Source organism: Carcharodon carcharias, chromosome 3, assembly GCF_017639515.1.
Source record: "Carcharodon carcharias isolate sCarCar2 chromosome 3, sCarCar2.pri, whole genome shotgun sequence".
In the NCBI taxonomy this organism is placed as follows: domain Eukaryota; kingdom Metazoa; phylum Chordata; class Chondrichthyes; order Lamniformes; family Lamnidae; genus Carcharodon; species Carcharodon carcharias.
Genome location: NC_054469.1, coordinates 108573655 through 108587089, shown reverse-complemented (window position 1 = coordinate 108587089; position 13435 = coordinate 108573655). Strand labels below are relative to the sequence as shown.

The following is a 13435-nucleotide window of genomic DNA, read 5'->3' as shown; positions in this document are numbered from 1 at the left end:
CAGGTCAGAGTCCTGGAGAATGATCTGTCTGAGGATGAGGCCGGAACATTATTCATGGATGAGAGATGGCCCTTGGAGGGATGCTGCAGTGCAGATTCAGATCAGTCCTCAGACGGTCAAATGAGAACCAGTGATTGACCCCCTTGAGGCACCTTGCAACTCTCCAGGCATCCTGCCATGAGCGCACTGATGTTTGCAGTGCTGTTCCTGCCTCTTGAAGGCTGCCCTAGGTAGTTAGATGTTGGTGAGATGATTGAAAGGACTGCATCATGTCTGGTTGCTTCACTGTGAACGCTGGTGAAGTTCTTGTCCCATTACAAAACTGCTACATAGGCTGCCTAGTCTTCCAAGGATGAGGTCATTATTACGTAAGATTGCGACTACTCATTCTGAGATTGATATCCTTCATTGAGATGTTGAGGATAATAAAGAAGGTGTTAATGTCTACCCTGAATCAAAGGGATAGGTGAAATGAGCTTGTATGAGCTAATCTTCTTCATCACCTGGAACCTTGTCGCTATCAAGGTCTCATGGGCACATCTGCCACATCTGGCCCGTGCAATGGCCTCTTCCTCTTATCATCCTTGCCCTCTTCAATGTCATCATTTTTGGTGTCCTCCCCATCAGAGGAGATATGCAGCTCCTCCATCTCCCCATGTAGCAACTCATTCTCCTTTTGGAGCGCCAGGCTGTGTGCGGTGCAGTAAACCAGAATGATTGGGACACCCTCTGGGGAGAGTAATCTAGAGCACCACCTGACTGATCCAGGCATCTGAAACTCATCTTGAACATGTCAATGGTCTGCTCGATCAATGAGCGCGCTGTAGAGTGAGACGCATTGTAACTCTCCTCTGAAGCACTCAGTGGTCAATGAACAGGCGTCATTAGCCGTGTCTTTTGGGGTAGCCTTTATCACTGATGAGCTAGCCCTGAGTGCCCTGAGGGCCCTTGAAAATCTGTGACACCTGCGAGTGACTCAGGATGTAAAAGTCGTGTGAGCTCTTAGGGTACCTCACACAAGCATGCATAATCTACTTTTGGTGATCACAGATCTGCTGCATGTTAAGAGAGTGGGAGCCTTTTCTATTGACAAACACTATTGGCTGCTGCCAGGGAGCTCTTAAAGCCACATGTGTGTAGTTGATGGCACTCTGGCCATGTGGGAAACCAGAGATTGCTGCAAATCCCACTGCTCTGGCAGCCTAGCTGGCTTCATCCAGGGAGAACTGGTTGTAGCTCTGTGCCTTATTGAAAAGGGCATTGGTGACCTCCCTTCTGCATTTATGAGTGGAGGATTGTGATATTCCACAGAGACTCCCACTGGAGACCTGGAATGAACCACTTTCAAAAAAGTTGAGTGCGGTAGTCACTTTGAAGCGACTGGCAATGGACAGCCACCCATTCTGTGCTGTGTCAGATCCTCCCTTTATTGTTCGATACTTCTAACCTTTTCACATTCCTCTGTTAGGGACAAATGATTCAATCATACCAATTCTACATTTGGCCGGAAACCCTAATGGATTAAAATTTTCCTAACATTTAATTTCCTTTTATTCTCTTCTTCATAATAATTCATGCTTGCTATTAGCATGTTGCAATGTCTCAAAGTGTGTGGCTTGTTCTTAGCGTGTTAATATTCTGTATTCATTATGATGTGCTGTGATATTTGATGAGAAATGATCCATTCCAATTAATTCATTTACTTTGAAGGTGATGTTCTACTAAAATTGTAACCTCAAGCCTTACAATTTGAATTTTCCAAGTATATGCTAATGGAAAGAGTGCATCTGTGATTTTCCATTGGTGGGGGTGGGTGATTGTGACAAGGTTTATTACTTGAGGATGTATTGTTTATAAATTAAAACTTCTGAAGTGCAAGGAGAGCAAACTCTAACGTCTAGTCACTTCTCTTTCAGGATTTCCTTTAATACCAGCCACCATTCACGCAGTGGCCAGAATGAAATACTTTGATGACAAGTAAGTTTTTTTTAACTCTTCTTCCAGTTTTCTCTCTCCTCCCTTGAAAGTGTTGCTAATTCTCAGCTTCTCAAATACCCAGGTCGCTCATGCAAATTGTCACTTTTCACAAAGTTGGAACTTTAATTTGCCCTAAAATAAACAACTGAGCTTAAATTATTCTAAAGATGATGGGGATGGGACTGTTTGGGTTCTTTTATGGTTGGTAACAGTTTATGTCAGTCATTCCTCTCAGTACAGCCATGTCTGTTTGATTTTTTTTCTTCTAAATTTCACCCACTAATTCCAAGCTCACCAGTATGACGAGCTTGTTGTTGTGCTTTTGGCTAGATCATTTATTCTCCCAATATTTCAGTGCCTTCCTTTTTCCACCTTGCTTCACCAGATTGCTCTCGTTGGCTTTCTGGACTGCTTCTTAACCTTCTTAGTCAGGTGACCTATTGACTTCCTGGCCTGCCATTATTCCTATGCACAGTCTCTCCATGCAGAGCTAAATAGGATTGGAACATGTTTATAAAGCAAAGGAAGGGGAAAAGAAAGAGAAGACAAACAGGAGACTTCAAGAAAGAAAAGAACATGGGAGAGAAAACCAGAAAAGGGAAGAAATGTGTGAGATAGAAGAGAGGAACCATAGACATTTACAGCATAGATGGAAGCCATTTGGCCCATTGTATATCTGCTATCCCTTTACTAAAGCAACCCAAAACTAATTGTACTGAACATAGGAGCAGGAGTAGGTCACTCAGCCCCTTGAGCCTGCTTCATCATTCATTAAGATCTTAACTGATTTGATTGTAACCTCAACTCCACATTCCCGCCTACCCCTGATAACCTTTCACCCCCTTATCAAGAATCTATCTACCTCTGCCTCAAAAATATTCAAAGACTCTGCTTCACCCGCCTTTTGATGAAAAGAGTTCCAACAACTCATGACGCTGTGAGGAAAAAAATTTCTCTCATTTCTGTCTTAAATGAGCAACCCTTCATTTTTAAACGGTGACCCCTAGATCTAGATTCTCCCACAAGGTGAAACATCCTTTCTACCTTCTCAAGTCCCCTAGTGTCGGGTGTGTTCAGTGGCGCGAGTGGATAATATGATGAGAAGGCCAAAAATCAGTTCTCATGACATTGTGAAACCAGTTTGCAATCGTCCACTCATCCCGTTAATGGCGGGCCACACTTCCTACCGTCGGATGTTGGGAAACTCATTGTAATACATCTGCATATCATTATAAACCAAGCTCACCGGAATTAGCCTCCCACACTAGATCATCCACCCGCATTGGCAGGAAAACACATTGGTGCACAACATGTCTTGACAAATATGACATGCAGAAGTTGGGACTTAATGTCAGGGCCTTGCTCACATGGCGGACATCTAAGGAGCAGAAGATGCTGGAGCCCGACAGTAACAGGATCCTGAAGGAACATCCATTGCATTGCTGGGTGGATTCTTATAGACATGGCTGTGCTGCGAAGCAGTTCACAGAAGGTGGAAAATCACCATTGAAGATCTGCTCACAATGGATGATAGTCGAGGGGGTGGAGGGGAAGGTCCAGCCATGTTTGGGAGAGGAAGATGCACTGGGAGTGAGAGAGGAAGGTCTAGGATCAACTGGGAGAGGAAGGTGTGTGGGGGGCTGAGGTTGGGAGCAGGGAAAGGAGTTATTGGGGGTGAGGATGGGAGCAGGGAAAGAAAGAAGGGGTGAAGGGTGAAGAGTGGGGAGGGAGTATGGGGAAGGAGGGGGTAACGGGGAAGAAGATGGCAACTGGGGAGATAGGTGTAAGGGAAGGAGTTTGGAGAGGGGGAAGGACACCTGGGAGAGGAAGAAGTAAGGGTGAAGGAAAGAGGCAGAAGGGGGAAGGACTAAGGGGGCTGGAGTCTGACAGGGGAAGGAGTTCCAAGGGGGGGGCAGGAGGGGGTGGTTAGGAGGAGTTCCAAGAGGGGAAGGAAACCATAGTGGGGGATGTTCAGGTGAATGTGTGTGGGAGGGCTCTGTTGAGTCCATGACTGCCTCCTTGGGAGCAAACTGAGGGTGGGTGTTGTAGGAGGGAATGATGAAATGGTGAGAAAGACTGAGGGCAGAGTGAAGCAGTAGGTTGGGAGGGTGAGAGGGCAATGCTATCAGTAGAAGGGATGGCAAGGGTGGTTAGTGGGGACTTGGAGGCAGACATGGACCCTGGGGGTGGGAAGGATGTCAGGGAGGTTAATGTGAGTGGAGGTGGGATTTTCTGGGAGGAAATGAATGTGCAAATTCACCCGGCTATCCCGGAAAGAAAAGGGTTGTGGCTGGTAGGTGACGATGGGGAGGTAGAAGGTGATGCCAGGGGGAGTCGACAGTGATAGGGGAAAGGAAATGATTGACTGGGGGATGGGAAAGGGCAGGGGACCCGAAGAAAAATGTTAGACACACCATGCTTACTAAATCAAAAGTGAAACGAGAGTCATGGTGAGCGAGATCAAGTGCTGCATGGGAGTGTGATCAGTGGGTGGGTGGAGATGCAGGTCAGCTCAGATAGACAACTGAAAGTGAACCCCAGCAGGCAGCAGTGGAAATGCTCAGGGCATTGAGATGAGTGTTGTGCGGGAAGGATACACATGTGTGGGAGATTACACGAGGCTCCAAAAGGCCCTGCCACACATACACTTATCTCCCCAGAATCACTCATGGGCCGGCTTCGTGCAGCTGAACTATTAGTTGTGTGGGGGGGGTGGGGGGTTGGGGGGGGGGGAATGCAGTGTGAAGACACACAAAGCCTGTCAATGAAGCTGAAAGACACCATTACATAATATTGAGCAAAAGCGAATATGTTTTCAGACTATAAAGTGACAAGATGTGTACACCTGTGCAACCAATTGTGATCAGAATTTTGAAAGCCTTAGGCTTCTAGGTGCTGCCCTGACATCGGCAGCAGGGGTGGAGACAGCCTGTGCAATGTTTGGCCCTGTTGCCTCTGATAACTTCGGCGTGTATCCTCTGGAGAGCCAAGGCCTTGGGGGCCTCAGTTTGCTTTGGCTGTCCTCCTGTGGGCCAGCTGCCCCTTCGGCGGTGATAGAGGATAAGGTTGAGGGGGTCACAGGCAAAGAGGACTCAGAGAAAGAGGATAGACTCTGAGATTCCTAAGTGGATGACTCAGGGGTGTCCAGCTGCCGCTCCTCCTCCTTTCAGGTGCCCGAGGTGTGTGTCTCTGTGCTGCTGGAGGGTGTGGGTAAGCACTATGATGGGTCTTCCAGGCTGTTTATTTCCAGCTCTACAATGGAGGAGGTGTCCTCTTGGCTGGAGGTGAGGATGTGGATGGAGCTGAGGGACTGGCTGGCTGAGGGTGTCGGTCACTTGGCAGAGCTCCCCATGAACCGAAGTAGAGATAATTAGTGCATGTCAGCAGAGTCAAAAGCAAGAGAGAGAGCACTCACATTTGCTTTGAGAGAGGGATGATATGGTGCAGGATCCTTACGGATTGTTTGCCGCCGATCTCACCCATCGCCACAGGCACAGTCCACATCCTCACCATCCAGCGCAATGGCACACTCCTCAAAGTGAGTGAGCGGCTTATTGTGGGCCACTCCGCCCCTAGCCTTGGACCTCTCTCTGCTGTTGTGAGCCAGCTTCTCCTGCATGTAAACAGATGGAGAGAGTGTGAGCAGGCCACATGGCACTGGGTGGAATGTTTGTGTGGTGAGCAGAGCCATGGATGGGATGTGGAAGCAAAAGAGCAGAGGATATGAGCCTAATGGAGATGTGACGGTGGGTGTGAGAGTTAGTGGTGTTGTCCCGTGAGGTTTGAGATCCCTGTGGATGTGTGATGTGTTTGAGAGTGATGAGAAGAGTAACTTAATCTGCGGGAACGGATGAGACCATTCATCCTCTTTCAGCATTAGGTGGCTGTCCTCTTTTACAGGGCATTGGCGCTGACCACTGCTGCCAGCACCTCTCATGCTGGATTGGTGACCTTGCCTGTTGGTCCTTGCCCAGAGCAGGCAATCATGGCAGGCATCATGGTGGGCCTCCACTGCCTCCAAAAGGTGCTCGAGGGACATGTCAATAAACTGAGGGGCTGCAGTCTCCTTGCCTTTTGGGGCCATGTCTTCCGTGCAGCAGTCCTGGGATGGGAGCTCTGAAAAGTGTGCGCACGGCTGCACTTTAAATATGGTGATGAACTGGCATGGTGATGGCATGACAGGCGAATGAGAGCCCGCCCACCATCAAAATGGCATGTTTCCCAGGAATGCATAATTAATGAGGCAGGATTAGGATGATATGGTGTGAAAAGCCGCCATTGCAGCCAGCGGGTAAAACGTCATTTTTCCCGCCCGCTACCGCATTTAGTGCAAATCTGGGACAATTCCACCCTATATGTTTCAGTCAAGTCACTTCTCACTCTTGTAAGCTCCAGTGGATACAAGCCTAGTCTGTCCAACCTTTCCTCATAAGACAACCCGCCATTCCAGGTAATAGTCTAATAGACCCTTTCTGAACTGTTTCCAATGCATTTACATCCTTCCATAAATAAGGAGATCAAGATTGTACAAAGTACACAGTACTCTGTTCTCTTCCCGTGACCCTGTAACTTACTCTGCTTCAAATATCGATTCATGTTTCCCTTAAAAGGTGCAATGGTCTCTGCCTTAACCGTTCCCTGTTGCAAAAACTAGCACACTCCACCAAATCTCGGGAAAGAAATCTCTAATATGCTCCACCCTCAATCTAAGTAAGTTAAATGTAATGACACCTTAATATTGTTCCCCAACTAAAGGAAGCTGTATTTCCATATTTGCCCTATCAAAACCCCTTCTTAATTTTAAAAGGTCTATAAAATCTCCTTTTGTCTTTCTCGCATTTCACGTCTGTCCAAATAATTCTCATTCCTGGCATCCTGCTGGCTTTTTTTTTTATAAAACACTCAAAACTGGATACAGTGCTCTCACTTGGACTATCTTGGTTTTATTTGCCAACATGTGCACTTTCAGGCAATTGTTCTTAACTGTATTTCAAGGAAGAATCTTTAGGTCTCTATTCATCCGCTCCCTTCAACATCTTTGCAATAGGTTTATCTTACATTCCTTTTCTTTTGATTTCAAAAGGTGTTCTCACATTTCTCTGAATTAAACTGCATCTACTACCTGTCTGTCCAATTTGCTAATGGGTCTTTATTCTTCTGAAATATTTTACCACCCTCCACACTATACTTCAAGTGTGCTGCCCTTGTGTAACCAACATATTTTGATATTGATTACTGTCTATTTCCAAATTATCTGTTCACATCTATATAAAAGATATATATATAAAAGATGTATATATAAAATATACTTTATATGTACTTGATTGGTCCATACATCTAGGAACATAAATGCTCACTAACATAATTAATTTTAAGGCCCAGATTTTTGACCCTGTGTCGGGTTTGCTGAGTCAAGAGATTTCTCGGCTCGGCAAACCCAACCTTTGAAAATCTCCTCCTGCTTTTTGGATTTTTGGTCGGGGGGCAGGGGGAAACAGGAGTTTAGACGGGCAACCCTGGAATGAATCCACAAGCTGCTGGGCATGGAGGTGGGCTGGGCACAAGGCCTGCCTCTGTGCCCTGATGCTGTGTTTAAATAAATAAAATAGTTAAAAAAGCATCCCTCCAGTCCTCACCCCCTCCACCCTCCGTACACACTCCCTATGCCCTATCCATGCCAGCCTATGCCATCAATGCCCCCCACCCACCCCTCATGGCCCCATACTCTTATGCCAACCTGGATACCCTCTGCCCACCCCCATTGCCCCTATACCCCAATGCCAACTTAATGCCCCCTACCAACTGTTATTGGACCCATACCCCCTGTGCCAACTTAGTGTCAACTCAGTGCAACCCATGCCCCCCATCAGCTTTTGCCTTTACCGCCTCCATCCCAATTCATCTAGTATCCTTGGACAGTTCCTTGGCAGCTTTGGCAGTTCTTCAGTAACTTTAGCAAATTTGACACTCCCTGGCTAGCTTTGACAGATTTGACATTTCCTGGATAGTTTTGACAGCTTTGACATTTCCTGGATAGCTTTGACAGATTTGACATTTCTTGGATAGCTTTGACAGATTTGACATTTCCTGGATGGCTTTGAGAGATTTGACATTTCCTGGTTAGGTTCGGCAGATTTGACAGCAGGACAGCTCCTTAATATGTCCCTGACAGCTGGACATTTCCTTGACAGCTGAATAATCCCTGGACATTTCCTTGATAATTGGACAATTCCTTGACAGCTAGACAGTTATTGAACACCTCTTTTACCGCTTGACAGTTCCAATGAATTTGTGCATAAAAAGTGCATAATCATGTTCACTTTTAACAACCCCAAAGGGTGTCTTACCCCTCCCAAATGGCGTATTTATGTTATCATGAAGCTATTAATGTATATAATGTTATTGGAAATTATGTTTTTAAAATAGAGGTTTAGTCTGTGGGTGTGTCTGTGAGTATTAGTTAGATTAAAGCCAGCTAGTCTGGGTGCTTTGATGTATAGTAGCTTTGAGATGTAAAGAGTAAGGTTGGGTGTATTTCATTTTGTTGAATAGAGCATTCAAGAAGTGGAGTGAAATCCTGCATCTAGCTAGGAGAGACCAAGCAATATGTTTACATTACTAATAAAATTGATAGTATGAAAAGGGTTTTATTGTTAGAAGAGGTGGAGTTCAATGGGCCTGGTAATAGCATGAGAATTTACATTCAAAGAGAAGTGCTGGGTATGTGTATGTGCAGAACAGGGACATGTAACATCAAAGCAGCTGTGAGCCTACAAATGCCTGCAAAGGAACCAAAGAGAAAGGAACCTCATTTTGAATTTTTAAGGTGAAGGTGCTTTACCTGGTGTCTGCTTAAAGCCTATGGGTTGTTGTTACTTTAGTGGAGATTAGTTTGGGAATTTGTTAAAAGTTAAAACTTTATTAAAAGTTATGATAGTAGTAATTTGTAGCCATGTGTATATGTTTAACTAATGTAAATTAATAAATGTTTCATGTAGTTTGATATAAAAACCTCTCGAGAACTGGTAGTCTTATTCCTGAATTTAGAGCTGCAACTTAAATCATACCACTTGAAAATATAGGTTATGACAGTTGTTTAAAGTTTCCCTCTGGGATTTCAAATAACTCGGCTTTTAACAATTGCTGTGTCATAACAATTGAGGGCTCTTGCGGGATAAAAATATTTCTAATTCCTTGATTGGCTTGGAATTGGTGAATCTTAAGGTTACGAGTATGAGAAGCACTTTGAATTCAGGAGTTGGTGAGGTATTTTAGAAGTGGTGAGCAAGATGGCTTTGGCTTTGGCAATTGCCAAGACTTTTCTGGAGATAGAAGATATAACTTGGATTGGAAAAAATAAGCAAAAGTAAGTTAACAGATAAGTTAAAATTGGGGTTATCTTAGGGTGCTAGGAAATCAGATATAATTAAAAGTATAGCACAGCATCTACTATGGAAGTGAAACCTGACACTAGTGAGTCGCAGTAGGAGGTAGTGAGTCTTCAGTTACAAATTAAGATGCCTGAATTTGAACAAGCAAAGGAACTGAAAAAACCTGAATTAGAAGCAAAGGACAGAGACATGGCTTTTAAAAGGGAACAGGTAGAAAGGCCGGAGAGACAAAGAAAACAGGAAAGGGAATTAGAAATTGTGAAGATAGAGAAGGTGAAAGAAAAAAAAGAGAGAAAGAGAATTCCAATTGAAAATGTTAGCATTTAAAAAGTGATGCCAGTTGGTGAAGAAGGACTTATCTCCAGAGAAGAACCCAGCGGGGAGATGTTTAAATTTGTACAAGCTCTCCCAAAGTTTGACGGAAAAGGTATTGAAGCTTTATTTCATTTGAGAAACTAGCCAAAGAGATGAAATGGTCACAGGAAAAGTGGGTGCCATTATTACAGTCTAAGTTAGTGGATAGGATGCATGAGGTGTGTTCTTCGGTATCAGAAGAAATGTCAGTGAATTAATTTCAGTGGTGAGAAAGGCTATTTTGAGTGCATACGAGTTGGTTCCTGAAGCATACAGGCAGAAATTTAGGAATATGAAAAAACAGCCTGGGCAAACATATATACGTATACAGGTATTAGGGAAGTAATTCTTTTGGAAGAATTTAAGATTCAATCCCTTTGGTAGTGAGAACTCATGTGGAGGAACAGAGGGTTGATTATGTAAGAAAGGAGCAGAGATAGCTGATGATTAGGAGTTAGTTCATAGGGCTAAACCCTTTTCTGGTCACCCTTTCAAAGTGGAAAAACAATAAAAAGTAAGAAAGTAGGGAAGAGAAGGAATAGCTGGAAGTTTTCGTAGAATAAAAAAATAAGGTGCTGAAGGAAGAAGTGACATTCAAAAATTGAAGTATTTTTATTATAATAAAGTGGGGCACACAAAGTCAGTGTGTTGGAAATTGCAGGAAAAATCTGTTGGGATTGTTGGGGTACAGAAAAGCTATGGAAGTAAACATACTGTGGTTTCTGAGGTTCAGGCACAGGAGAAACCAATGGTTTGTGTACAGGTAAAATAGGGACAATTCATGATAGATGAAGAAGTGGGAATGTGTTCACAGCTTACTCAAGAGAATTCTGAAAAGCAGGTTGCAGGAATGTTTGAAGACTTTGTTTGTGAAGGGAAAGTCTTTCCATGCGTACAGATTGGAGTAGGTAAAGATGTTAAAAACTTAAGAGACACAGGGGCTAGTCAATCTTTAATGTTGTGGGATAGTGATATTTGTTGTTCAAAGGGAGTGTTGCAGGAGCACATAATAATGAGTGGGGTTCATGGGGATGCAAAACCTATTCCATTGTGGAAGGTAAATTTAAAGAGCAAGTGGAAGAATGGTGAAATTATAGTTGGAGTGGTGGAAAAATTGCCCATTACAGGGGTTCAATTTATTCTGGGTAATGATATAGCTGGATCACAAATGTGGGATGCCTAGGTTAGTTAAGCAGCCTGTAGAAGTGTTTTCAACAGAGGTGTTACAGAAGGAAAGTTCTTTCCTGATTGTATTGTAATGAGATCAAATGCTCATAGGGAAGAACAACAAAAACAAGAAAGGCAGGCAGTTCAAAGCCAAGAAGAAGGTGTAAAAATCCAATTAGCTGGCACTGTGTTTAATAACATTGTTCAGGAGCAAAGAATACAGGGCAATTCAGCTGAAATGTTTAACTTAAGGAGGTTAGTGGAGTTACAGAAAAATGACCAGTTATATCAGAAAGCTTATTCAGAAACAGAAGCAAAATGTATTTCAGTATATTATTACCTTCGGGGAGATATTTTAATGAGAAAGTGGAGGTCGGATCATGTCTCAGCAAATGAAAGCTGGAGGGAGATACATCATGTTGTTATCCCATTAGGGTATGGAGATGAGATTCTGAGCATTGCTCATGAAATTCCAATGACGGGATATTTAGGAATTAGAAAAACACAGGAAAAGATACAGAGGTTTTTTTTGGCCAGGATTGGATAGGGATGTAGACAAATTCTGTAGAACTTGTCATACATGTCAAATAACAGGAAAATCACAAGCAGTGATTAAGCCAGCGCCTTTAATTCCAATACCAGCATTTGAAGAACCTTTTAGTAGGGTGATGATTGATTGGGCAGGACCTGTCCCTAAGACTAAAAGTGGAAATCAGTATTTACTGACAATAATGGATGTGTGTCCCAGGTTTCCTGAAGCAATACCTTTAAGAAATATTACAACTAAAAAGATTGTGGACGAGTTAGTTAACTCTTTTTACAAGATATGGCTTACCTAAAGAAATACAATCAGATCAGGGGTCAAATTTCATATCACAGCTGTTTAAGGAAGTAATGAACAGTTGGAGGATAAAACAGTTTAAGCCAACAACTTATCATCCAGAGGCACAAGGAGCTTTAGAAAGATGGCATCAAACTTTAAAAACTATGATGAGAGCTTACTGTCAGGATTATATGCAGAATTGGGATACAGAAATTCCATTTTTGTTATTTACTATTAGAGACGCTCCTAATGCATTGACTGGTTTTAGCCATTTTGAACTAGTTTATGGTCACGAGGTAAAAGGACCACTGAAATTGATTTATGAGAAATTGGTGAGTCAAATTCAGCAACTATTCTCCTGGATTACGTATCAAATTTCAGAGAAAGATTGAACAGATTACGTGAGTTGGCTAGGGAACATTTATAGATATCACAGCAAGTAATGAAAGTGAAGGCAGTTAAGAAAGCTAAAACTCACAGCTTTGTTTCAGGAGAGAAAGCACTAGTTTTGTTACCAGTGCTAGATGATTCATTAAATGCAAGATTTTACTCCCTTTCTTGAATGGTCCATTCAACAAAATGCAAAAGCACTCTACCTTACTATTTGCATCTCAAAACTACTTTACATCAAAACACCAAGACTAGTTGGTTTTAATCCAATTAACACACAGACACATCCACAGATGAAGCCTCTATTTAAGAAAATAATTTCCAATAACATTATATACAGTAATAGCTTCATGACATATGTGCACTGGAAGCTACATATATTAATACATAGGGCCCTGTTATTTACAGATAGAAAGAACATGTACACACATCATACCTGTTTCAGCCAAGCAAAATAAGTGCCAGGCATTCGTTGATTCATTCCACAGGGCGATGTCTTGACCAATCAGAGTCTAGCTGCCAGGTTTAAATTTCAAACAATGCTTGGTAGTTAACTGTCCATCTTCATCCACTAGTGTATGTATTCTCCATGGCAACACCTCTACCAATCAGACTTGCCAACCAATCAGCACTTTCTTATCATACAGTGTAAGTGCATTGTTCCCTTGACGTTGGTATTTTCTTGCGAATTGTCCTGATGAGTGCAAGACGAAAAGCTTTGAGAAAAAAATGTCAATTTTTTTAAGCAATACTCAAGAATAATTAAAATCAGGGATGCTCAGGAGGCCAGAATTAGAGGAGCACAGATATTTTGGAAGGTTATGGTACTGGAAGAGATTACAGAGATAGGGAGTGTGAGGCCATGGAGGGTTTTAAAAACAAGGATGAGAATTTTAAAATGAAGACTATAGAAGCCAATGTGGGTCAGCAAGCACAGGATGATAGGAGAACAGGATTCATTGTGAGTTAAGACATAGGCTGCCGAGTTTTGAATGAACTTATTTACAGAGGGTAGAATATGGGAGACCAGCCGGGAGTGTGTTGGAATAGCCAAGTCTAGAGGTAATGAAGGTATGAATGAGGATTGCAGTAGCATATGAGGTGAGACAGGGGTGAAGTCAGGAAATGTTAAGGAAGTGGAAATTGGTGGTTTTAGTGATGGCATGAAAATGTGGTCAGAAACTCGCCTTGGGGTCAAATATGACATCAATGTTGTGAACAGGCTGGATTAATCTCAGGCTGTTGCCTGGGAGAGAAGTGGACACAGTAGCTAGTTTGGAGCGGGGTTCAAAACAATGACTTCAGTATTCTCAATATTTGATTAGAGGAAATT

General features: G+C 43.0%; 1 protein-coding gene across 1 annotated transcript in view; it reads left to right on the top strand.

The window, feature by feature from the left end:
- The window catches only part of calcr (calcitonin receptor), a 403965-nt gene that overhangs the window by 330949 nt on the left and 59581 nt on the right, over window positions 1-13435 (top strand). The window contains exon 12 of the mRNA XM_041184474.1: window positions 1917-1977. Within this exon, the coding sequence (XP_041040408.1) occupies window positions 1917-1977 (61 nt within the window). The remainder of the gene's footprint in view (window positions 1-1916; window positions 1978-13435) is intronic.